General features: G+C 47.5%; 1 protein-coding gene across 2 annotated transcripts; it reads left to right on the top strand.

Moving 5' to 3' along the window:
* The first annotated feature begins 1,256 nt into the window (after positions 1 to 1,256).
* On the top strand, positions 1,257 to 23,334 carry SH3GLB2 (SH3 domain containing GRB2 like, endophilin B2). 2 transcript variants are annotated; one of them, XM_070955727.1, is made up of 11 exons: positions 1,257 to 1,353; positions 10,157 to 10,298; positions 10,439 to 10,567; positions 10,928 to 11,061; positions 11,453 to 11,545; positions 14,639 to 14,701; positions 17,452 to 17,475; positions 17,924 to 18,013; positions 18,445 to 18,545; positions 20,150 to 20,417; positions 21,168 to 23,334. In XM_070955727.1, the coding sequence occupies exons 1-11, from the start codon at positions 1,291 to 1,293 to the stop codon at positions 21,273 to 21,275; spliced, it is 1,215 nt and encodes a 404-aa protein (XP_070811828.1). In that variant the 5' UTR covers positions 1,257 to 1,290; the 3' UTR covers positions 21,276 to 23,334. The 2 variants fall into 2 exon arrangements, with proteins under 2 accessions (XP_070811828.1, XP_070811829.1); XM_070955728.1 differs by lacking the exons at positions 14,639 to 14,701; positions 17,452 to 17,475.
* Positions 23,335 to 23,631: the final 297 nt, after the last annotated feature.

Here is a 23,631-nt window from a genome sequence, read left to right as displayed (position 1 = left end):
TGAGAATTCTGTTTTGAGCAGGGCATTAATTGCGATTTAAATTAAAATAGGAATAAAAGGTTCTATCTCTGGCTTCCTACAAGACAAACTATAAATTGATTTATTGTTACTTTTATAAGATGCACAAACCTGGAACCTGGAAGATGGTGACATTAAACCTGGTTTTGGCTGGTGATTCTAAACCCATCTTTAGGCAAAGACCGCCCAACACCTTCCCATGGCGCTGCTCCTTTTGCAACCAGAGGGCGGCCCTCTCCGGCCCCCTAATCGTTGCAGAGAAGAGCAAGAAGTTGGGGGCCTGGAGGCTGAACCTTACAAAGAACGGTTGCAGGAATTTGGGTATCCAAAGGATGGCAGAGGACGGGAAGGCTTGGAGGGAACATTGTCCATGAGGTCACGCTGGGCCGGGCACGACTTCGCAACTAACAACAAGTTGAATGACGAGAAGGACAAGGGGTGACATGACTAGATGACCCCCAAGGGTCCCTTCCAACTCTTTTACTGTTTAAATAGCATCTTCCAATATTTGAGGGTCTGCCACAAAGAAGGGGGGAGGGTTTCAACTTATTCTCCAAAGCCCCTGAGGACAGGACAAGAAACAACGGACGGAGAACAATTGACCAGTGATTTGCCTCCAGAAGTCGTGGGTGCTCCATCACTGGAGGGTTTTACAGAAGAGATCGGACAGCCACTTGTCCGCAATGGGAAAAGGTCTCCTGCTCGAGGGGTTGGACTAGAAGACCTCCAAGGTCCCTTCCAACTCTGTTATTCTATTCCGTTATTCCTGACAGTGAGAACGATTAACCAGTGGGTCGGCTTGTCTCCAGAAGTCGTGGATGCTCCATCACCGGAGGCTTTTTGGAAAAAAGAGACTGGACAACCATTTATCTGAAACGGTCTAGGTAGGGTCTCCTGTTCGAGCAGGGGGCTGGACTAGATGACCTCTAGGATCCCTTCCAAACTCCTGTTTATTCTAGGTTCTATGCTGCTACTCCGGGGACGGAGCCTTGCAATTGGCAAACGGTGCGTAAAAAGGCTGCGTTTTTACGCGCGGTTTGGATAGCTCCGGCAGAGCTGGGTGCCTTTAAGGGGCTGCTTGGCTGGCTGGCTGGGCGGGGAGGGGCGTTGGCGGCGCTCGAGCCTGGCGGCCGTTCGCTGGCGTTGCTCTCCGCCTCCCCCTCCTCCTCCTCCTCGCCTGCCCGCAGCGCCAGCCCAGCCCAGCCCAGCCGGCTCGCTCTGTTGCGGGGAGAGCCAGCCAGCCAGCCAGCCGTCGCCCTCGCCGCTTTTCCCATGGATTTCAACATGAAGAAGCTGGCCTCGGATGCGGGGGTCTTCTTCACCCGGGCCGTGCAGGTAGATTGGGGTCGGGGGGCTTTCCAGGCGGGGTGGGAACCGCTTCTTTCCCCGCCTGGTCATCTGAATCGGGCCGTTGCGTGAAGCTGGAGGGGAGGGGGCTTCTTTGGGTAGCTCGGGGCTTGGCTGATGATGCCACTTGCGAGTCTAACGCGTGTCTGCAAGGAGTGTCAAGGTGCAGGAGGAAGAGGAGGAAGAGGAGGAAGAGGAGGGCAGACTGGCTTGTTCCATCACCACCTAATGCTAGAGAAGCGTGGGAAGGGAAGGAGGCACCCAAAGAAATAGATCGAGTGTTTATCATTCTCCACTCCCTTCCCAACCCGGGATCTGACTTAATGCAACATGCCATGCTAGGCCAGGGAGGATGGATGGATGGGCAGGTGGGTGGGTGAGTCGGGTTGCAGCTGGTTGGCTGGAGATGTTGGGTGCTTCGGGGTTGTGTGAACGAGGCCTGCGTGGATTTAAAGGGCGAGCTTCCCATTTCTGCTCCGGGCGCTACAGGCCAGCCCTCAAAGGAGCACCCAAACAGGGCAGGCTGAAATTCAGGATTGGGTCCTGCAAAATCTGCCTTGACGCCTCTCCTGTCCATCTCTGCTTGTCTGAATGAATGCACAGAGAGATGCTTTGTGGTTTTGTTTCGGTTTGTTTTGTTGTTTGTTCCTTCCCGGGGTGCGCACTGCACACAGCTGGCTGCTTTCGCCCACCAAGGGTTAAGCCATCATCCGGGTTGCATTTGGCAACTGACGGTTTCCTAAAGACTCCAGAATGGTGACTGTGCAACCTTGCTAGTCTCTACATCCCTTCCACCTTTTGAATTTGGTGTGTTTGTAAAGGCCGCTTTCCCGAAGGCTGCAGCAGGAGGAGGAAATAAACCTTGGTCTGAAGGCATCTCAAACATAGGGGGCCTGTCCTGCTGACCTTGCAGTTCAAACTTGGTGGGGAGAAAAAAAAAAGAGGCAGTAAAAATGTCACAACCTGGTCCTTGGGTAGGCCATGGAAGAGAAATCTGTTCCACAAACATCCCCTCTAGGTTGCATCTGGCCCTTCGAAGGATGGGACTCTTATTTCTGATCAGTGGATCATTGCTTGCTAGACAAACGGACATTTTCTGAAGATGGGGCTCCATTGCAGAAGGAATAAAATATAGAGAAATAGAATGAAACATGGCTGGTGTTTGGAAGAAGAGAAAAAAGATTATATACTAGTATATAATTGGGTAGGAATTCTTTGTCCCAGCTCAGCCTCTTTCCTGACTTGTTAATGAGGAAAGGGTGACTTGATGTCTGCTGATTTACTGTTGTTGTTAGTTGCAAAGTCGTGTCCGACCCATCGCGACCCCATGGACAATGTTCCTCCAGGCCTTCCTGTCCTCTACCATCCTCTGGAGTCCATTTACACTCACGCCAACTGCTTCAGGGACTCCATCCAGCCACCTCCTTCTCTGCCGTCCCCTTCTTCTTCTTTTGCCCTCCATCGTTCCCAGCCTTAGGCTCTTCTCCAGGGAGTCCTTCCTTCCTTCTCATTAGGTGGCCAAAGGATTTGAGTTTCCTCTTCAGGATCTGGCCTTCTCAAGAGCAGCCAGGGTTGATCTCCTCTAGGACTGACGGGTTGGATCGCCTTGCAGTCCAAGGGATTCGCAGGAGTCTTCTCCAGCACCAGAGTTCAAAGGCCTTCCATTCTTTGGCCCTCAGCCTTCCTTATGGTCCAACTTTCATAGCCATCCATTGCAACTGGGAAAACTGTAGCCTTGACTATACACACTTTTGTGGGCAGGGTGATGTCTCTGCTTTTTAGGATGCTGTCTAGATTTGCCATAGATTTCCTTCCCAGGAGCAAGCGTCTTTTAAATTTCTTGGCTGCAGGCCCCATCTGCGGTAATCTTGGAGTCCAGGAAAATAAAATCTGTCACTACCTCCATTTCTTCCCCATGTCTGCTGAATAGCTTGTATAAACTCCAGGTCCAAGCAGGGAGCCAACCCTCCTCCTGTTGATTCTGAAAGCAAAACAGGTTTCTGCTTTCCTTCTGGACTTGCTCAGCTCAACCATTAAGCCACCCCAGGTTCCGCTTCTCCCTGTTGCATCTTGTGAAAAAAATGTACGCCAAAGGTGCCTCCAGACAGATGGTTCTCGGGTTTGCCGTCCAAATTATTTATTGCGGATCGCTTCACTTCTGCTTTTCAAGATGTCACAACTTCAGGCAGCTTCAGGGTTGATAACTGTTGATGGAAATTTTAGGATTTTGTTTTATTGCGATGTATATTTGCCGGGCTATTACATTTTTATTATACTGCAATGTAATTGTATGTTTTATTTAAAATGTATTCACATTGTAATATATATATTTGCAATGTTGTATGAGTATTTAATACATGTATTTATTGCAAAGCATATTTGCAATTTAAATAGGTTACTATATATTTGTGTGCATATATATATATATATATATATATATATATATATATATATATATATATAATATATATACATACATACTTATATATTAGGGAGAAAGTGAGAGAGGAGAAAGATAGATAGATAGATAGATAGATAGATAGATAGATAGATAGATAGATAGATGATAGACAGACAGACAGACAAAGTCTGGGATCGTCACTCTCAGCCTAGCCCACCTCAAAGGGTGCTGATGTGGGGAAAATAGAATGAAAGAGTATTGGGTATGTATGCTGCCTTGAGTTATTTATAAAGAATAAAGAGGGATACAAACAAAATATGCAATGTGACTAGTAATTTATATATACTCGCAATATGTTTGCAGCATTATGTTACCATTTATGCACAAATTGCAATGCATATTTACAATTGTATATAAATTATTTAATTTCCCTATACTGTAATATATATATTATCTTTACGCGCACATACATATACTTTAAAAAAAGGGAACTGCTCCCTCTTTTACAGAGTCATTCAGTCCTTTTTAGCGGCTTTCCTTTTGAATTTTAGAAAAAGGGGAGGGGGTGATCTTTGGAAAGAGGGTGGAAGAAAGGGAAGATGGGGCCGTTGGAGCAAGGCAGAAAATGCTGCTTCCCTGTTTTCTTTTTCAGCCGGCGGTGCAATTCGGCGCAAGCCTTGGCTGAAATGAAACCTCAGCCTTTCGGGAGATGCATTGTTCCGGTTTTACAGCCGCTGCATTGACCATGTTCTGGAAATAACCCTTTGCACAGTTACTTTGAGCCTCTTGAGTTGCTTTTTTGCAACCAGGCCTGTTTGCCCAGGGCGGGGGGGGGGGGGAGAGGAAGGGGAGGGAGAGAAGGAGGGGGGGAAGAGCTACAGTTTTGCAACCTGCAGTGGGAATTTTAGCCTGGATCCTTCCAATGCCAGGCTGGGTCCGATGGGCCAGTTATAAAATTATCCAATTGCTAACTTTCTCTCCCTCTTACTTCCTCTGCCCGCCCTTCAGGAAGTCTCCTGTCACCTTTACTTACTTCTCACCTGTCCTCTCACCTGGATAAGTAAAGAGGTTTCCTTGTGGAAGCCTGCATCCCCTGAGCCCACCTGGCATGTTTATTTTCTAAGCAATTTATATTTAACAAGCCACGAAGAACCCAAAAAGCTCTTTATGGGCGGTTGAGATACAGGTAGTCCTTCATTTAGTGACCGTTCGCAGTTACAACGGCACTGAAAAAAGTGACTTCCTGTGACTGTTTTTCATGCTTGGGGACCATTGCAGCGTCTCCGTAGTCATGTGATTAGAATTCCGGTGCTTGGAAACTGGCATGGACTTATGCCTGTTGCAGCATCCTGGGTGCACCCGATTTCCCCCTTTGGCGACCTTCCCATCCAGTTTCTGACAAGCAAAGTCGACGGAGGAAGTTGGCTTCGCTTAACACAACAACACCATCCGCTGAACGACGGCGCCGGTGATTCGGTCGTGAGCAAAAACGATCGTAAAAATCGTGCAAGGGTTAACTTCACCCCCTTCCTTGCTTAGCCGTGGGAATTCTGCTCTCAGTTGTGGCCATAAGTCAAGGAATCCCTGTTCTTTTGATTCGGGGGTGGGGGGTGGGGGGCATCAAAACGAGCGACTTGCAGAACCGGAGTTTTGGTGCCTGAAGGCCAACCCTCCTAAGGATGGGAGAGAGAAATTCTTCCGCAGAATCCTTAACCTTGGGGTTTGGGACGCAGGCAGGACGATGGGAAAGAGAATACTGCAGTTGCTGCCTCTTTACACTTGACTGAGCTCATAACGGCTGAAGTTGAGCTTCGGAAACCGGACCGGCTGGTAATTCATCAGCCAAGTTTCTTTGCGAGCTGAAAGCCGGGGGGGGGGGAGGCCGGCTGGGGGCTGAGTCACCAGTTCGCTCTCTTGTGTGGGGCTGGCTTGGTGTCGTTCACGGGAAAGCTTCAAGTTGTTTTTTGTGTACCATTTCCAGGAAAATAACAAATAACCATCCGCATCCTCATCTCAATGGTGTTTTAGCGCTGGGTTTTCTTTTGAAGGGCAGTAGTTTGGGTGTGGGAATTGGGCCATCCGGAGCCCAGCTGATTTCAGAGGAGTAGTGAAATGATCTCAGTTGTGAGGCGTTTTTGGTTGTCCGTCCGTCCGTCCGTCCCCCAAATGCCAATAAAGGAGAACAGGGTTGAACTGTGGAGTCCTTGGTGCTCTCTGAGCTTGGTGGTTTCCTTGCAGACGTTACACGACCCAACTAGGTAACTTCATCAGTGCTAGAAGGGAAGAGGGGTTTGCGGAGTGGAGGAGGAGGAGGACCGTGAGGTCCTTGGTGCTCTCTGAGCTAAATAGAGGAGCCACATTACTGTGCATTGTGAAGTCTTCATTTCAGGTCCAGTAACACACACACCCCTCGCCCCCCCCCCCCTTTAAAGGTATAAATTACTGTGCACCATGAAGTCTTCACTCAGGTCCTCCTCACATACATTTAAACATGGATATAAGTCACAGTAATGTGCTGTACTTTTTGCTAATGCATCTTCATATACAAGTGCATAAGCTAGGTGGCTGAGTGGCTAAGACGCTGAGCTTGTCGATCAGAAAGGTCGGCAGCTCGGCGGTTCGAATCCCTAGTACAGGTCTCCTGCGTGAGCAGGGGGTTTGACTAGATGGCCTCCAAGGTCCCTTCCAACTGTGTTCCTGTTACATTCAACCAAACAGGCTGACACACTTCATACTTTCTTTCTGCTTCACAGGGAGGCCTGTGCTCAGGTTCCTTCACCACAATCTCTCTCCCTCTCTAACCCCCTCCCTCTCCTCCTCCCCCACCCATTTCAAGTTATAAATGACTGTGTATGAAGTCTTCACTCAGGTCCTCTCATACACCTTAAACTGATAGGCATAGATATCAGCCCCAGTACTGTGCATTGTGAAGTCTTCACTCAGGTCCACCATTTGCTCTATTTCTCACTCTCTCTCTCTCTCTCTCTCTCTTAATTTACAGCTTAAAGATCTTAATTTACAGCTTAAAAATAGATAAGCATCGCTCATTGTGAAGTCTTCACTCAGGTCCATTTCTCTCTCCATATATGCACATAAACACAATCACTCACTCACACACACACTTCATTCTTTCTGCTTCTTCACAGTGAGGCTTTTGCTCAGGTTCCTTCACTACAACATGTCTCATTCTCTCTCTCCCTCCCTCCCTCCCTCTCCTCCTCCCCCCCACCCATTTCAAGTTATAAATGACTGTCTATGAAGTCTTCACTCAGGTCCTCTCATACACCTTAAACTGATAGGCATAGATATCAGCCCCAGTACTGTGCATTGTGAAGTCTTCACTCAGGTCCAGCATTGTTTCTCTTTCTCTCTCTCTCCCCCCTCCCTCTTGCTCACTCTCTCTTCCCCCCCTCCCATTTAAAGATATGAATTGGTGTGCACCATGAAGTCTTCAACCAGATCTTAATTTACAGCTTAAAAATAGATAAGCGTCGCAATATTGTTCATTGTGAAGTCTTCACTCAGGTCCATTTCTCTCTCCATATAATAATAATAATAATAATAATAATAATAATAATAATAATAATAATAATAATAATAATAATAATAATTTTTATTTCTATACCGCCCTTCTCCTGAAGGACTCAGGGTGGTGTACAGCCTATTTAAAAACAGAATAGACATCAATTTAAAATAATTTAAAAGTATTAAATAAATTTGGCTTAATTTAAAACCCCAAAAGTTTAAAACATCCAATATAAAATTATGTTGCTAACCCAGCCTGGCGGAACAATAGGGTCTTGAGTGCGCAGCGAAATACCCGGAGGTCAGAAATCTTACGAATTTCCGGGGGCAGTTCATTCCACAGGGCTGGGGCTCCCACAGAGAAGGCCCTCCCCCTGGGTGTCGCCAGCCGACATGACTTGGCCGATGGCACCCTGATATGCACATACACACACTCACACAATCACTCACTCACACACTTCATTCTTTCTGCTTCTTCACAGTGAGGCTTTTGCTCAGGTTCCTTCACTACAACATGTCTCATTCTCTCTCTCCCTCCCTCCCTCTCCTCCTCCCCCCACCCATTACAAGTTATAAATGACTGTCTATGAAGTCTTCACTCAGGTCCTCTCATACACCTTAAACTGATAGGCATAGATATCAGCCCCAGTACTGTGCATTGTGAAGTCTTCACTCAGGTCCAGCATTTTTTCTCTTTCTCACTCTCTCTCTCCCCCCTCCCTCTTGCTCACTCTCTCTTCCCCCCCTCCCATTTAAAGATATGAATTGGTGTGCACCATGAAGTCTTCAACCAGATCTTAATTTACAGCTTAAAAATAGATAAGCATCGCAATATGGTTCATTGTGAAGTCTTCACTCAGGTCCAATATCCTCCCCTCTCTCCCCCTTCCCCCCCTCCCCTGTTAGTGTTATTAATTTACCATCTGAAATGATTCACTTAACAAATGTGGCAAGAAAAGTAAAAAAAAAAAATGGGGCAAAACTGACTTAACAAATTTCTCATTTAACATAAATTTTAGTAGGGGCGCGGTGGCTCAGTGGCTAAGACGCTGAGCTTGTCGATCGAAAGGTCGGCAGTTCACCGGTTCGAATCCCTGGTGCCGTGTAATGGGGTGAGCTCCCGTTACTTGTCCCAGCTTCTGCCAACATAGCAGTTCAAAAGCAGGTAAAAAAGGCAAGTAGAAAAACAGGAACCACCTTTGGTGGGAAGGGAACAGCGTTTCCGTGCGCCTTTGGCATTGAGTCATGCTGGCCACATGACCACGGAGACGTCTTCGGACAGCACTGGCTTTTCGGCTTAGAAACGGAGGCAAGCACCGCCCCCTAGAGTCAGGAACGACTAGCACATATGTGCGAGGGGAACCTTTACCTTTACCTAACATAAATTTGGGGCTTAATTGTGGTCATAAGTTGAGGGCTATCCCTGTATAAATACCACCATTGCTTTCTTTTACCACAGTCATTCTACTTCTATTTGTGGGTTTTTGTTCCTTTTCTTCTTATTAAGAATTCATATTATCCAAAGTAGAGGAAATATAAACAGCTGGCGCAGGAAACAAAAACCATCCAGAAAGATATGTTATTATCGTGCTGCTACTGAGTTTCCAAGGTATCAGGTGCTTTTCTTTCATTAGCAGCTAATTGAAAAAATATATATATATTTTCAGCGAGACCTTGAATTTGTGAGGCACTCATTACCCTTCCCCTCCTGCTGTGGAATGATCCGCTTAGTTCTGCAGTTACAAGTCTCTCTTGGCTCCTTTGGAGAAATTTTCTTCCAAGCAACTGTTTTTGGCATAAAATATTTAACGGGCGTCGATTGGAATTTGTGCCAGGTTTTTTTTTTCCCCTCTCTTAGCTGGGAAAAAGTTCATAATGCCCAGATATAAATCAAGTTTAGAGTTTGCAGACCTTAAAATATCTGCAGATTTCCCCTCCCAACAATGCCTCTGAATCCCATAGCCCCCTCTCTCCAAAAGAATGCTTTTTTTATTGAGTGGTTTTCTTTATTTATTCATTTACTGATCTGATGCCTACATCTGCCCATCTCCATAAGTGACATGTCTCTCTTACAGAGCCAAAGGACAAATAACGTATAATATTTTATTACAATACCCTAAAAGCAGGGTATTTCTTCGTTTGTGTTTGGACCAGGCCTCTCCATTTTGTGAGAGCGCTTGCAGGAGCATTGCAAGTACGACCATGGCCTTCCCCAAAATATCGTTTTGTGAAATCTTGGATGGCCTCAATAGAAAATTCCCACTATTTCCCTGGGGAACCAAATTGAGGGGTTTTATTTAAATAGAACGAATTTGTAAAATTAAGACTTGGGGCAAGGAGATCCTTGACTTATGACCAAAATTAAGCCGAAAACTTCCATTGCTCTAACCAAGATCATTGAGTTTTGCTCCATTTTACAATCTTTCTTACCCGTGTGATTCACAAATGTGAATCAGTGGCCAAGAATCCGAATTTGGATCACGTGACTGCAGGGATGCTGCAGCGGTCGTAAGTGTGAAAAACGGTCATAAGTCACTTTTTTCCAGTGCCATTGTAACATTTGAACAGTCACTAAATGAATGCATAGATAGATAGATAGATAGATAGATAGATAGATAGATAGATAGATAGATAGATGTTTTTTTGTCGAAGCACCTGGTCTACCCCAATATGGAAGGGAACATAGTGCTTCCCTTTCGCCTTTCAGCTCCAATCCAGGAGCCCTCAGGCAGTCGCATTCACGACAAACCATTTTATACTAAATTTATATTTGCTGATAAAGAAATTTCATCTACAACCTTACTTTTCAAACTACAATTTAAGGACTAATCTCTTTCGTGCTGGTTTTTCCTTCTCTTCCTGCAGTTCACAGAGGAGAAACTTGGCCAGGCTGAGAAGACAGAATTAGACGCGCATTTTGAGAATCTCCTGGCTCGAGCAGACACCACCAAAAACTGGACGGAGAAGATTTTACGACAGACAGAGATCCTGCTTCAACCGAATCCCAGTAAGCCTTGATTAGCACCCGCAGGTGTGCTAATAAATTAGGACCGGTCATAAGTTATTGTTTTTTTCCCCCCTTTTCTAAGGAAGGCCCTCTTGTTCTCCTCATCCAGTGCGTAACACAATTTGTCCGTTCGGTCACAGGTGCCCGAGTGGAAGAGTTCCTCTATGAGAAGCTGGACAGGAAGGTTCCATCTCGGGTCACCAATGTGGAACTTTTGGCTCAATACATGATGGAAGCGGCTACTGACTTCGGAGTCACCTCTCCCTATGGTGAGTCATGGCCGGCGGAGGCTTCGTTCCTCTCCACTGTTCGGACTTAGGCTTCCCTAAAAAGCAGGAAGCAGAGTCTTGATCCCGGCAAAACCCCTTTTATTTACACGGCTGTGAATTCCTTTCATTCACAGTCAGCAAGGCTTGTCCAAACAGTCTTTCAGAGGAGTATTTATCGACACAAACCTTATCTCGCTTGGAAAGCTGCCAGATAATTAGTTTCCAAACGCAGGGCAAGGCAAAACTTGGCACAGAGTCTCTGGGATTCACGGACAGATCTTCCCACTCTTGAAACGAACGAACGAACGAATTGTTTCCTGCAAAAGCCCAGGAAATGCCAACCGTCTGTTCTCTCGGTAGGCAAAACTCTCATCAAAGTTGGCGAGACCGAGCGGCGTCTGGGAGGAGCCGAGCGGGACTTCATCCACGCGGCTTCCATCAATTTCCTGACTCCGCTGCGCAACTTCCTGGAAGGCGACTGGAGAACCATTTCGGTGCGTAAAAATGAAGGGCAGGCAGGATGAGGGAAGAGGGGCCCGTTTGGAATTGAAGGGGCTCCTTCGCTTGCCTGCCCGAAGCAAGCGGGGCTTTGCTGGAATTTGCTTCCAATGCCAATTTTCATAGGTGTTAATTGTTGTAGGGCTGTGCCAAATTTTCAAAGCCGGCAGGTGCATTTGCATTTAATTTGTAAATTTATTTATTCATTTATTTATTAAATTTATTTATTACCTACCTCTAAGCTAATCTGAGCCGAGGACTACCCGTATATCCTATTCCAAAAATGCAAAAGCACCAGTCGAGGGAAATCGGAATACAGAACAGCAGAGGTGGAAGGGACCTCTGAAGGTCATCTAGCCCAACCCGGGACTTTTCTCTGTTTTCCAGAAAGAGAGACGGATCCTGCAAAACCGTCGCCTGGACCTGGACGCTTGCAAAGCTCGGCTGAAGAAAGCGAGGGCCGCGGAAGCGAAAGCTGCGGTAATTTTTCCCCTCTCGCCCCCTCCGCACCGTCCTGCCTGCACCCCCACCCCATGTGTGTATCCATCAGCACCATGGCACGCCAGATCCCATCCCTCTTCTTCTTTCTCGCCCGCCGGATGGGCTGTGTTGTGCGTGTCTCTGATGAGGAAGGGAAAAGCTTGATATGTTTGTGACGTATTCTGCCCTCACCCCCCACCCCCACCCACCCCCCAAAAAGAAAGAAAACGGAGCAGGGGCCTGCCTTTACGACCGTTACGGCATGGCAGTTGTAAATTGAGAACCAGAACAGGAATTGCAAATCCTGGACAAGAAACAGCCAGTTTTTCTGGCACAACTTTTTTCCACCCGATCCCTTGCTTCAACTTTCTTTCCCTGCGTCGAATATCCTAGTCCTCATTGAACACTTAGACCTCCTGGGACCTTAACCAGCATCCAATTAGGAATCATCCTGGCCCATCCAGCCGGAAGCGTCTTTAACAAGCCTCGTTCGATGCCGGAGATTTTGGTTCCTTCCTGCCTTGTTTCGTTTCCTACACGCTATTTTTGCTATTCTGAATATTTTGTCCTTCCTATGTCCTGCTCTTTGCTCCACTAATCTCTGCTTTCGTTTTGTCCTCTCTTTTTTTTTTTATTTATTTATTTTCGTCTGTTATTTTGCTCAGTGTGAGGGAACTGTGAGTATTACTTGTGTTAGTAGTGCTGTGGTGTTATTGTTATTATTATTATTATTAGCGTCATCATTATCATCATTCTTTTTGGACATCATTTGAGAAGACCTCTTGGGTGCATGGAGAGAATGGGGTGGGGATTTGGGGATGGGGACAACGAGCCCCTTCCTCAAATATGGAGCTGGGTTTCAAAGGCAGGATTGCGGGAAACAAGGCTGTGCGTAGACGGTGCCAGCAAAATGCTAAAGTTTAGTTTTAAAGTTTCTAGTCCTTAAGAGATGCAAAGACATGGTTGAAAAGGAAGAGACGATTGCTGGATCTGTTTTCTGGACTGGTCTCTTTTTTTGAGAGCTGCCTTCCATAAAAAGAGGCTGTTTGGATTTTAATTTAATTTTTTTTTTTTGAAGGAACCCAGGTTACACACAGCCCTGTTTAGGGAGGGGAAGGGGTGTGAGAATGGCATGTGTGGGGAGGCGAGAGGGAGAAGGGGCTCTTGAGCAAGAAACGTTGCTTTCACAAAGGGGTAGCATGGACATCTAGCCGAATTTATTGTATTTATTTTGTTTTATGTCCCACCTTTATTACTTTATAGGGTAATTCAAAGCGGTGAACACATCCAATAATACTCCTTCCTCCTCCTGTTTTCCCCACAATAACAACTCTGTGAGGTGGGTGGGTTGGGCTGAGAGAGAGAGAGAGAGAGAGAAGGACTGGCCCAAAGTCACCCAGTCGGCTTTCACGCCTAAGACGAGACTAGAACTCCCCATCTCCTGGTTTTCTACTGGCCTTCACCACTAGACCTATCTGGCCAGGATGCCTTCGCCTCTCTCTCTCCTTAATCCTTAAACTACCCCCGAGCTCAATTTCTTAGTCTCTGCCTGCAAACCACAACTGGAATTTTGGGAAACCCACTGGGAGTAGTTCACAAGGTCTCATAACTTGGAATTGGAGGTACGGATGGAATAGAAAGGGGATTTATTTAATCATCCTGTGAATGGGCCAAGCTTGCCTAGCTGGGAGATGTATGATCATCTTTTTTTAACGACCCCATAATACCATGCAGGGTAGAGTCTGGGCAATAGAATGTTTATTGGCCGGATGCCCTTCTTGTCGCCAGTGCTGAGTTTTGTTCAGCAGATATATTCTCATTGTGCCCAGAGAGAGAAACTTCTGCCTCTACCTAGGATCGAACTCACAGCCTCCTGATTTTGAGGCGAGAGCTCCACCTCTAGGCCACCGCACCACTCCTAGTGCCAGCCAAGGAGGGCAGCCAGCAGGCCGTTTTTTAGAGAATCCACTGGCAGGTTAAGGAAGCAGCGGTATAGATGGTCCTTGACTTACAATCACTCATTTAGCGGCCGTCCTAAGTTACAGCGGCACTGAAAAAAAATGGCTCACGGCCGTATTCCATTGCAAAGCTATCCAGAGTCGCTGTATTCGTGAGATGGGCTCCTTAGAAATCCAGTAAATAAATAAAGTCATTCTAAAGCCAAGACCATCACAGAAATCTTATTAGAAAATTTTAGACTCCTAAATGGCTAATTAATTCCATCTAGCAAGAAATTGGTGCCCCTTTTACAACACCCGTTATTTCGGTCAATTTTCAAGCACGCAAATTTGGTTTTTTTTTTAATGGATTTATTTTATGGTTCCATCCTGCCCATCGGACTCCAGCCCTTACCCGCCGAACATTTCCTCCTCCTCCTCCTCCTCCTCCTCCTCCTCCTCCTCCTCCTCCTCCTCCTCCTCCTCGTCCGCTGGCTGGGTGGATTTCGAATGCATGAAACCTGCATGGTTGGTGTGGAATTTGGCATTATTTCTCCCCCCCCCAAGTTTCTAGTCCTCATGTTTTTGGGAATGCTGTATGTCTGCGTGAGCAAGCAAGCCTGAGAGCGAGAAGAGTTGAAGGCAGCTGCTGGGCGGTGTAAATGTATGCGGCGTGGCTGCTCCCTGCCTTCCCCGGCCTGCGGGAGGCGTAATTTCATTTTCTGCCTTCCAAGTAGAGTCGTTGAGAGTCGGGCAGCTGCCGAGTTTAATCAAGTATTATTGTTCTGTTGCTCGGAATGAAAGGGCATCTCAATCTCAGCCCCTTTAAGATCTGGGGGGGAGGAGGGGGGGCTTCAACTCCCAGAATTCCCCAGCCAGCATGTTTGTTGGGGAATTCTGGGAGTTGAGGTCCATCCGCCTTAAAGCAGGCTGGCTGGAGAATTCTGGGAGTTGAAGTCCATGTAAGATGCTAAGCCCTGAGGAATAGGGCGGAAGAGAATTGGGAGGACGCTCAGGTTTGGGGAGACCCTCCTAACCGTCCCCTTCAGGCCTTGGGGGACCCAGAGGATTGCTCTTCCTTGCCAGTTCCCACGCCCGCCCACCCCCCTTTTCCCGCCCCGTGATCTGTGTGTGAATTTGTATTCCCCCTCCGTAGGCGGTGCCCGACTTTCAAGAGACTAGACCGCGTAATTACATTCTCTCCGCCAGCGCAGCCGCGGTAAGACCAGTGCCGGTTCTCAGATCCTCCCCCCCCTCTATCCTCGGTCATCCCTTCTCCCCCCTCCCCCCCAGACCCCCTTCCTCACGCAGACCGGACCCAGCACTGGCTGCGCCCAGCATTTTAACGTGAGCAGCCGAGCGATCCCCGAAAGACTAGGGGTGACACGATAGCAGTGTTCCAATATTTGGGGGGGGCTGCCACAAAGAAGAGGGGGTCAACCTATCCTCCAAAGCACCTGAAGGCAGGACAAGCAGCAACAGATGGAAATTCGTCAAGTCATGCCCCTTCTGAGGGTCTGCCCCAGCCAAGGGGCATTGCAAACGGGCTCCCATTGGAGGCAGCGTCCCTCCAACGATCCCTTCCCCGGCCAAACCCTGGCAAAAGTGCCAAGTTGACAGACGGGCACGGAGGAGAAGGAAGAGGCCGGCTGCAGATTCACACGCTGCTTGCTCATTTATTGACTTGATTTACGCCTTTTCAGCACCGAAGCTCAGCTTGGTGGCTGTGACAGCCTCCGATTGAGCCCGTTTCAACTCCCAGAATTCCCCGCTCTGCCTTTTAGGCACCGTAGAGGATTCTGGGAGTTGAAGGAGATTCTCCAGATGGGCAGATACGTCTTCCGGAATTCTCCATCCTGCACATGGGCACCGCAGAGCATTCTGGGCGTTTAAAGGGAGACTTTAGGTGGGCACATGTCTGCTCCCAGAATTCCCTGCCATGTTGCAGAGCATTCTGGGAATTTTAAGTCCACATTTCTGGAACGCTTTAAATGTTCCTTTTTCTGTTTTAATTTCCTCTCAACCTGCCTTGAACCCAGAATCCTTGCAAGCTCGGTTAATCTGATCCCAGGACTGAGCCACTCGCTCCAAGCCAAATGGGGGTGCAAGATACTTGAGGCTTTTCTGCATGGAACACCGACGGAGGTAGTGAAGTCCCAAAGGCGCTTTTTCAAAAAGCAACTGGCATTTCTTTTGTCTTTCCTTGAAGACGTTTCGCTGCTCATCCAAGAAGCTTCTTCAGTTCTGACTCCAGTTCAGTCCAGTCAAACTGAAGAAGCTTCTTGGTTGGGAAGCGAAATGTCTTCAAGGAAAAACAAAAGAAATGCCAGTTGCTCTTTTGGGACAACCATGACTTGGATGATTGAGAATCTCCATAGACCCCATAACTCCTCCCTGTCTCCCTCCTATTTTGCCATCCTTTTCCTGTCCGTCCCCCCTAATTAACGGGGGACAGTCTTTTAAGGAAGAAAAAACAATTGCCACCTGAGAATTCCTGGCTCTCACTCAACCACCACCGCACGGTTCCTTCCCAAAGCAGTTCAGGGGGTGCCAGCATTGTCCACCCATTCAGACATTTGTCCGGTTCATCTGGGTTTGCGGCTGTGTTTCTGCCTCACGTTAAAATGTCGGAACCTCGAAACACCACCACCCCTTCCCCGTGTCCGTTTCCCGCCTTGCTGACACTCCCGTTGGGAAGGAACCAGATTCAATCCAGATTCAGGGAGATTGGGGGGGGGGACGATCCACCGGGTCCCCGGAATCCTGGCTTGGCAGAGGAATCGCTTTCTTTCAGCGTTGCATGCTGGCTGCTCCTAAATCAGGCGTCGTCATCACCTCACGGGGGCCTTTCTTTTCCAAAGTGGCGTTTCTGCTCCAAGTTGGCAACTTTGGGGAAGGGGCGACGGCTTGCTCATTCGGCCCAAAAAGGAGTAGGGAAAATGTTAGACGTGGGTGGAAGTCCGGAGAGAAAAGGAGGACATTCAGTGCTACTAAATAGTTTATTGTGATCCAGAGACAGTGGTGGGATTCTACCAGTTCGGACCAGTTCCGTGCCATAGGTTCACCATCACAGGTCTAATCTAACGAAGAGAAGGGCCAGGGGCAAAATGAAAGCAGTTGGGAGTCTGCAAGTGTTAAAAGTTGCGATGTTTGGAGGTTTACACCCTTGGTTTTCTGTGTCTCTCCATCCAAAATCTGCCCTTGGGATGTGGCCCACTTTGGGGGAACGTTTTTGCCGTGGCAAAGAAAGGCACCCACTTCCCTCCCCTTGGAAATGCTGCTTTGCTTAGGCTTGGTCATGGAATGCATGGCGTGTTGCATTTTGGGGGGTGGGCTTTTGTGCCAGATCCCGCCAAAGTGAGCAGACGGGGGGGCCCTAGACGGTCCATCATGAAGAACGAAGAGCTTCTCATAGTTCATAGCAGGGGTCTCCAACCTTGGCAACTTTTAAGACTTGCGGACTTCAACTCCCAGAGTTCCTCAGCCAGCTGGCTGCGGAATTCTGGGAGCTGAAGTCCACAAGTCTTCAAGTTGCCAAGGTTGGAGACCCCTGGTTCATAGGACAGGTGGGTCTGTCTAGCCGCCAGGAATCTCCAAACTCGGCCAATTTAAGACTTGTGGACTTCCGGCTCCCAAAATTGCTGCATGGCTGGCTGGGGGATTCTGGGAGTTGGAAATCCACAAGTCTTAAAAATGGCCAACTTTGGAGACCCTTGGTCTACCTTAATCCAAACACCTGACTTGGGGGTGGGTTGGAGTGGGGTTTGAGGAGGGGAGGAAATGGAATCCCCTCCCCATTTGGAGGTCTATCACCGTCTGCCACTCGGGGTGGGGGACAGGCCCGGCTGCATTCCCACAGTCACCCCTGTTGTGGCCGCCCTCAAGGCGGCTTCGTTGTGTTGGAATGTGGGTGGTTTGGTGTCTTCTGATGTTGACTCGCTTTTCCGTTTGTCCTGTGGTTCCCCACAGCTTTGGAGTGACGAGGTGGAAAAAGTAAGTACTACCAATATTCCAGTATTCTTTCTTTTTCTTCTTTTTTTTAATCCAAAAATGTCCATCTTTTCTTTTCCTGGAACGGAAGGAAGTCGACCCTGGGGGGTGTTGCGTTCGTACCAGACAGTGAATCTGGTGGCTGAATGAACCCCGTTTCTGGATTTACATACAGATAGACTTCGACTTGCAACCATGGCCTGCTCATAAGTCACGCTTTCAGTTGTGACTTTGAACGAGTGCTGAACGAATGGTTGTAAGATGAGGAGTCCCTGTAGCATCTTCCAATCCTGCCAAAGTCCGTAACCAAAAATAAAAATCGATTGCAGTTAAAAAAAAAATGATATTCCATTAATAAAATGCAGAAAACAGGCTGAAAGGCTTCCTTGGGGAGTGGGTGGGGATGGATTGTGCCTTCGTTCTGAGGGGGCTCCACCGTTGTGTTTTGCAGGCGGAGCACGAGCTTCGGATGGCCCAGACGGAATTTGATCGACAGGCGGAAGTAACTCGGCTTCTTTTGGAAGGAATCAACAGCACACATGTGAGTTTTTAATTCATTCGTTAAATTTATTTGCCCGCCGTAAGGCTGCCCTAGATGGCTTACAATAATAAAAAGGGAGAAAAATAAAAAGGTGTGTAAACAACAGTACTGTATCTTTGTTTTCTTTTTATGACTCTTTAATCCCTTGTTTCGGGTGGAGTTGAGGCGACTGAACGGAACTGAGCCTTTACTGGCCAGATGCCCTTCCTGACGCCTATGTGGGGGTTCACAGCAGATATTTTCTCTTTGCGCCCAGAGAGAGAAACATCTGTCGCTGCCTAGGAATGAACTCTCAGCCTCCCGAGTGGAAGGCGAGCATCTTCACCTCTAGGCCACCCCAGTAAAATAAATAAAGGCTGTTAATCTCCAGTTTTCAGCAAGAGCCGCCCGTAACCTTCCCTGGACAATACGCTGGACTCTCCTTCTTTCAGGTCAACCACCTCCGATGTCTCCACGAGTTTGCAGAAGCTCAGACCACGTACTACGCGCAATGCTACCAATACATGTTGGATCTCCAGAAGCAGCTGAATAGGTAGCTAAATGTTGTTGTTTTTTTGAAGCTGCCCAGGGTGTATTAAGGGGAGGATATCTGTGGGGGTCCCAAAAAGGGCCAGATGCAGCGCACTTGAATGACCTCGCCCCCGGTGACTCAGCACTGAAAACATTCGGCCAAACTTAAAACGTTTTGGAGGGTAGTCAGAACGGTTGATGGTCTTCAACAGATTAAGACAGTGAGAACAATGAATCAGTGCAATGATTCTGGAAGTTGAGGTGCTCCATCACTGGAGGCTTAAGAAGAGATTGGACTGGAAATGGTCTAGGGTCTGTGGCTTGAGCCCCTTCCAATCCTATTGTTCTGTGTTCTCTGTTCTGTTCATATTTTAAGCTCTGAAATTTCAGGGGATTTCTCTTTTCTTCATTTCTTGTCTTCTGTTCTGTCCCTCTCTGGCTTTCAGCTCCAGAGGAGAAATGTAAGTTAAAAAAAAAAAATCAGATTTTTTTTTTTTATCAGTGGTTTAATTTGTAATGGAAACCATTTCAGGGTTATAATCCTCCGCGCAAGTTCGTATCGTATCCAAAGCTGGGGTTTTCTTTTAACATTTAAGAGCGCAATTTCGTTAGGATTTGCTAAATTGATCAAATTTCTTAGATCGTTGCCATTTCCTGTATCTCACTTTATAATTTGAGCTGTGTGGGCTGTACTTCGTTATTGCGTAATAGCCATATAAATAAATTGCATAAATTAGATATATATATAAAATTGTCTTATTTTAGTACGGACATAAAAGTGGATAGAACAGTTTTGAAATTTTTTTAAAAAAAATATTTTACAGTGTTTGTAGATCTTTTTCAGCTACTTTTTACTGGGTGAGGAAACCTGGTTAATGAAAAGTTTTTGGAGGTTGTTAAGAAGAGATGGTCTAGGGTTGTGATGGCGAATCTATGGAATGCCGCGTGCCAGAAGTGGCGTGCAGAGCCCTCTCTGTGGGCACATGCGCAGTCGCCACCTACTTTTCTGGTTTCTGGCCAGCTGGTCTTCGCAGGCACCTGAGTGCTGGAAAACGGCCTGAAAAGGGCCCCAAAACAGGCTGTTTTCCAGGCTGCTCCCAGACCTTTTTCAGGCTGTTTTCAGGCCATTTTCCGGGCTGTTTTCCGGCTGGTTTTTCGGCCGTGTTTGGCCCAGAAAACAGCCCAAAAAAAGGCATGCACTGGTATTTGGGTTTCCAGCGCTCCAGCACGCACGCATGCACACACCTTCCAGTTTGGGCACTCGGTGCCGAAAAGGTTAGCCATCCCTAGTCTAGGGTTAAGAATGGAGTTGGACTAGAAGACCTCCAAGGTCCCTTCCAACTCTTACTCTGTAATTGCTTAGTGGCCCCGTTCACACAACTCAATTGCTTAAACCTAGCTAGTTTTAACCTGGCGGTGTCTGAACCCCGTGACTTGCCTAGCAGAGGAGTCTGTGCATCCTCTGGAAAGTGAACAGAGATGATTAATTTGGCATGTGAGTCTCCCACCTCACACATAAGCGGCTGCAAGTTTTGTAATTAAGTGTTAAGCACCTTGAACCGCAGGAGTCGAAACGCTGGAAGGGCCGGCTTGCAACTTCCTTTCATCTTTTCTTCCCTTATCCAGGTTGCCGGGGACTTTTGTGGGCAACGCAGAGTCCACATCGCCTCCGCCTAACGCTGCTTCCCCGACCGCCATGGTTGCCGCCACGGGGCCCGCCGTGCCCACCCTCCCGGTGGTGCCCACGCTTGCCGGAGCATCCAATTCGGCTCCGGTGGTTGAAGCTCTGAATCCCAGCGAGGTGAAGCCCCCCAGCAGCGGGACCCGGAAAGCCCGAGTGTTGTATGACTACGATGCAGCCGACAGCAGCGAGCTTTCCCTACTCTCGGATGAGGTTGGCACCCCCACCATCTCGGGCAAGGCGCTGGGAGAACGCGTGGCACCTGGGCAGCCCTGCCAAAACCCACGACACGGGGGTGAAATCTAGCAGATTCTGACAGGTTCTGGAGAACCGGTAGTGGAAATTTTGAGTAGTTTGGAGAACCAGCAAATACCACCTCTGGCTGGCCCGAGAGTGGGGTGGGAATGGGGATTTTGCAGTATGGCAAGCGTCCAAAATTTTAATCTCGTGAATTGTGGGGAAGCTGCGATGGTCGTGTAAGGTTGTAAGTCACTTTTCGCAGTGCTGTTGTAAGTTTGAACAGTTACTAAATGGTTATAAGTCAAGGACCACCTACAGGGTTAGGTAGGAAAAGGGGCCTTCAGCCTCCATAAAGAGGGGATTTCGTACCCTTTCAGATGCTTCCCTCATTCTTTTAGAATATTTATAATACAAAATTATTATTACAATTATTATTTATAATTATTATAAATAATTGTAATTTGTTCATAATATTTTAGACATGGCATTTCGTATCTTACATCTTTTATCTCTTGTGCTTTTTTAATCGAAATGTGATGTGAATGGGCCAAACAGTAAATAACAATCATAATTTCATTCTGAATCCTGCCCAAAATCCAAGCTGGATTAAATAAAATTCTCCTGCCGTTTGTCTGTATGAAGAACCGCCCCAAAAAAGCACTCAAGTAAAACCCCGGTTAGGCCAACCCTGCCTGACCCCCTTCCGTCTCTCCTCTCTTTCAGATGATCACTGTGTACAGTCTCCCAGGGATGGACCCTGATTGGCTGGTTGGAGAGCGGGGGAATAAGAAAGGCAAAGTCCCTGTCACCTACTTAGAACTGCTGAGCTAAGCGCACCTGGCAAGGACTCTGCAAGAAAATCATCTCTTTCTCCTTCTTCTCTTTTTCTTCTTCTTTTGGAAACTGGTTCATTCCGAGATCCCTCGCTCTCACTATTTATTATTATTATTGTTATTATTATTTGGGGTTCTTAGGTTGTGTGGATTAAGGCCCCAAAGGGATGGTGGTGAATCACTTCCGTTCTCCAGGGTTTCAGGGACTCCCCTCCAATTATCCTAGTTGGCTTTGAGAATTGTTGGGAGCTGCTGGGAAGACACCCCTAGCTCGTTGGGGATAGTGGTGGGTCATGAGGACTAGCCACTTTAGAGACCCTTCCTTCCTTCCTTCCCATCTTAATTTTTCCTTCCTTCCTTCCTTCTCCTCCCATCTTTCCTCCCTCCCTGTTTCCATCCTTCCCTTTCTCCTTTTCTCTTTCTCTTCCTTCCTTCTCCATCTTCCTCCCTTTCCTTTCTTTTTCCTTCTTTTCCTCCTTCCTTTCTCCCTCTCTCCTTCCTTCCTTCCCCTTTTTTCTTCCCCTATTTTTTTCTTTACATTATTCGGAGCCTTCAATCGATTGTAGACATTCCAGGCCAGTGGGGGTGATGATGTGGGGAGAGAAGGGAGGAGTTTTCTGAACGCAGGCCCAGCCTTCCCCCCTTTGCCCACCCATCAGAGCCCATTCCCCAACTCGGAGCCAGTCGGAGAAGAAACCTATCGGAAGCAGACAAGCCATCCCTGTGGGGTCAAACTTTCCGATAGAAAGATCCTAAGAATTTCACGAAGAAAAAGAGATGGAATTTGCAACTCGGGCTGAAGTTTCTTTTTAACCGTTAGGCTTTGATTATCTGGCCATGCACCAGTTTTCCACACCTTTGTGTTTCCTCTTGCCCTGTCTTCAGGTGTGCAAAGACACACACCCACACATCTAACAAACACATCTGCCTGCAGGTTGAGGTGCCCGGACTTTGTCAAATCTCTTCACGCTCCATAGCTCCGATCCTTGGGGCGCTTCTGCCGAACTCGAAGCCATATGTAGTACCAGTGTAACCTAGCACAGAGCATGAAGCAGATTCGGCCACCGTCCCGCCACCTGAGGCCGCGTGGTTCAAAGCTTGACCGGTGCTTTTTTTCCCTTTGCGCTTTCAGGCTGACGTCGGGTTGCAGAGCCCTTTCTGTAAATGCAATCTATTCCGAACGACTTGCAAACGTTTCTTTTGCTTGCCGGCCTGTTGTCCGTTCTCCCACTTGGGCTTCGTTTATATTATCCCTTCTGGGTTTCTTCTTAAGAAAGCCACACGGGGTTTAGGTAACTCTGCTCTTTCTTGCAGCATTTCTGAGCTTTTTACGAGGCTCTCCAGTCCTCCTTTCCTGGAGGGATCCACTGAATGTCCCAGGAGTGTGGGACGTTGCCAAATCTTTTGGGGCAAATATGTTTTGGCAGGCAGGAAGATTCTCTGCCGGTGCAATCTTCGGGCAAAAAAAATCCTGTGGTTTTCACAATACTTAAAAAAAAAATACTTCTGAATAATCAGGTTCCACCGGCAGAAGCTCGGAAGCTGCTTTGGGGGAGCCGAAATCATGAATCCTAGAAACAGAAGATTGGATCTGAAGCTGTTATTAGCAGCTTCAGATCCCCTTCCACTCACCCACCCTGGTATAAAACATTTTATTATCCTTTTCTGAGTTATAGATGTTCTTTCCTGTGTGCTCGGTTTAAAGCTTCTGCACGGTTTCCCCCAATTTGAATGGGGTTTGGGGCTTTTGGGGTTTTTTTCTTGCATTCTCTGGTGTTTGGCATGTATCCCCCCCGGTCCGAGTCAGGAACCCCGCTGGGGCTACGGATCTGGGAATCCTCACCGGGGGGAGGCAGCAAGTAACCCCAGGCCCATTTTTCTGGGTGTGTGGGGACCTCCTCCCCAATCTTTCCTTGCAAACTGTTTGTATTCTGCTTTTTTTTTCTTCCTTTGTCGAGTTCCTTTAACAATTGCAGACTTTGAAACGGGCCAAGAGCTCAGATGTAAAGGAAATGGCCGACACTCTTGTTACTGCAATCTTTGATTAATTAAAAGTTAAGAGCTGCTCTCAAGTTTCGGCTGCTTTCTTCCAAAAAAAAAAAACCAGGATGTCTGTGGCTCTGGAGCTAAATTTATTTATTTCTCCCCCCCCCCCCACCCAAGGCTTAGGCAGAAATCGGGACTGGCCCCAGGGGTTAGAGAAATGCAGGTAGTCCTCAATTTAGGACCGCAACTGAGCCCAAAATTCGTTGCTAAATGAATTTTTGTTTGCTCCATTTTACGACCTGCCTTGCCGGTTGTTAACTTAGTAACATGGTTGTTAAGTGAATCTGGCTTCCCATTTGACTGGACTT

The sequence above is a fragment of the Pituophis catenifer genome, unplaced genomic scaffold (genome assembly GCF_029215685.1).
Source record: "Pituophis catenifer annectens isolate HBS135680 unplaced genomic scaffold, rPitCat1.0.hap2 SCAF_17, whole genome shotgun sequence".
Classification (NCBI taxonomy): Eukaryota; Metazoa; Chordata; class Lepidosauria; order Squamata; family Colubridae; genus Pituophis; species Pituophis catenifer.
The sequence above is the reverse complement of the archived record's forward strand: the minus strand, read 5'-3'. Positions and strand labels throughout refer to the sequence as shown.

What these genes read in the sequence shown, in the direction of transcription:
- SH3GLB2 (XM_070955727.1), top strand. Translation starts at nt 1,291, where the DNA reads ATGGATTTCAACATGAAGAAGCTGGCCTCGGATGCGGGGGTCTTCTTC. An exon ending in CTCCAGAAGCAGCTGAATAG is followed by an intron (nt 18,546 to 20,149) that starts GTAGCTAAATGT and finishes TCCCTTATCCAG; the next exon opens with GTTGCCGGGGACTTTTGTGG. An exon ending in TTTCCCTACTCTCGGATGAG is followed by an intron (nt 20,418 to 21,167) that starts GTTGGCACCCCC and finishes CCTCTCTTTCAG; the next exon opens with ATGATCACTGTGTACAGTCT.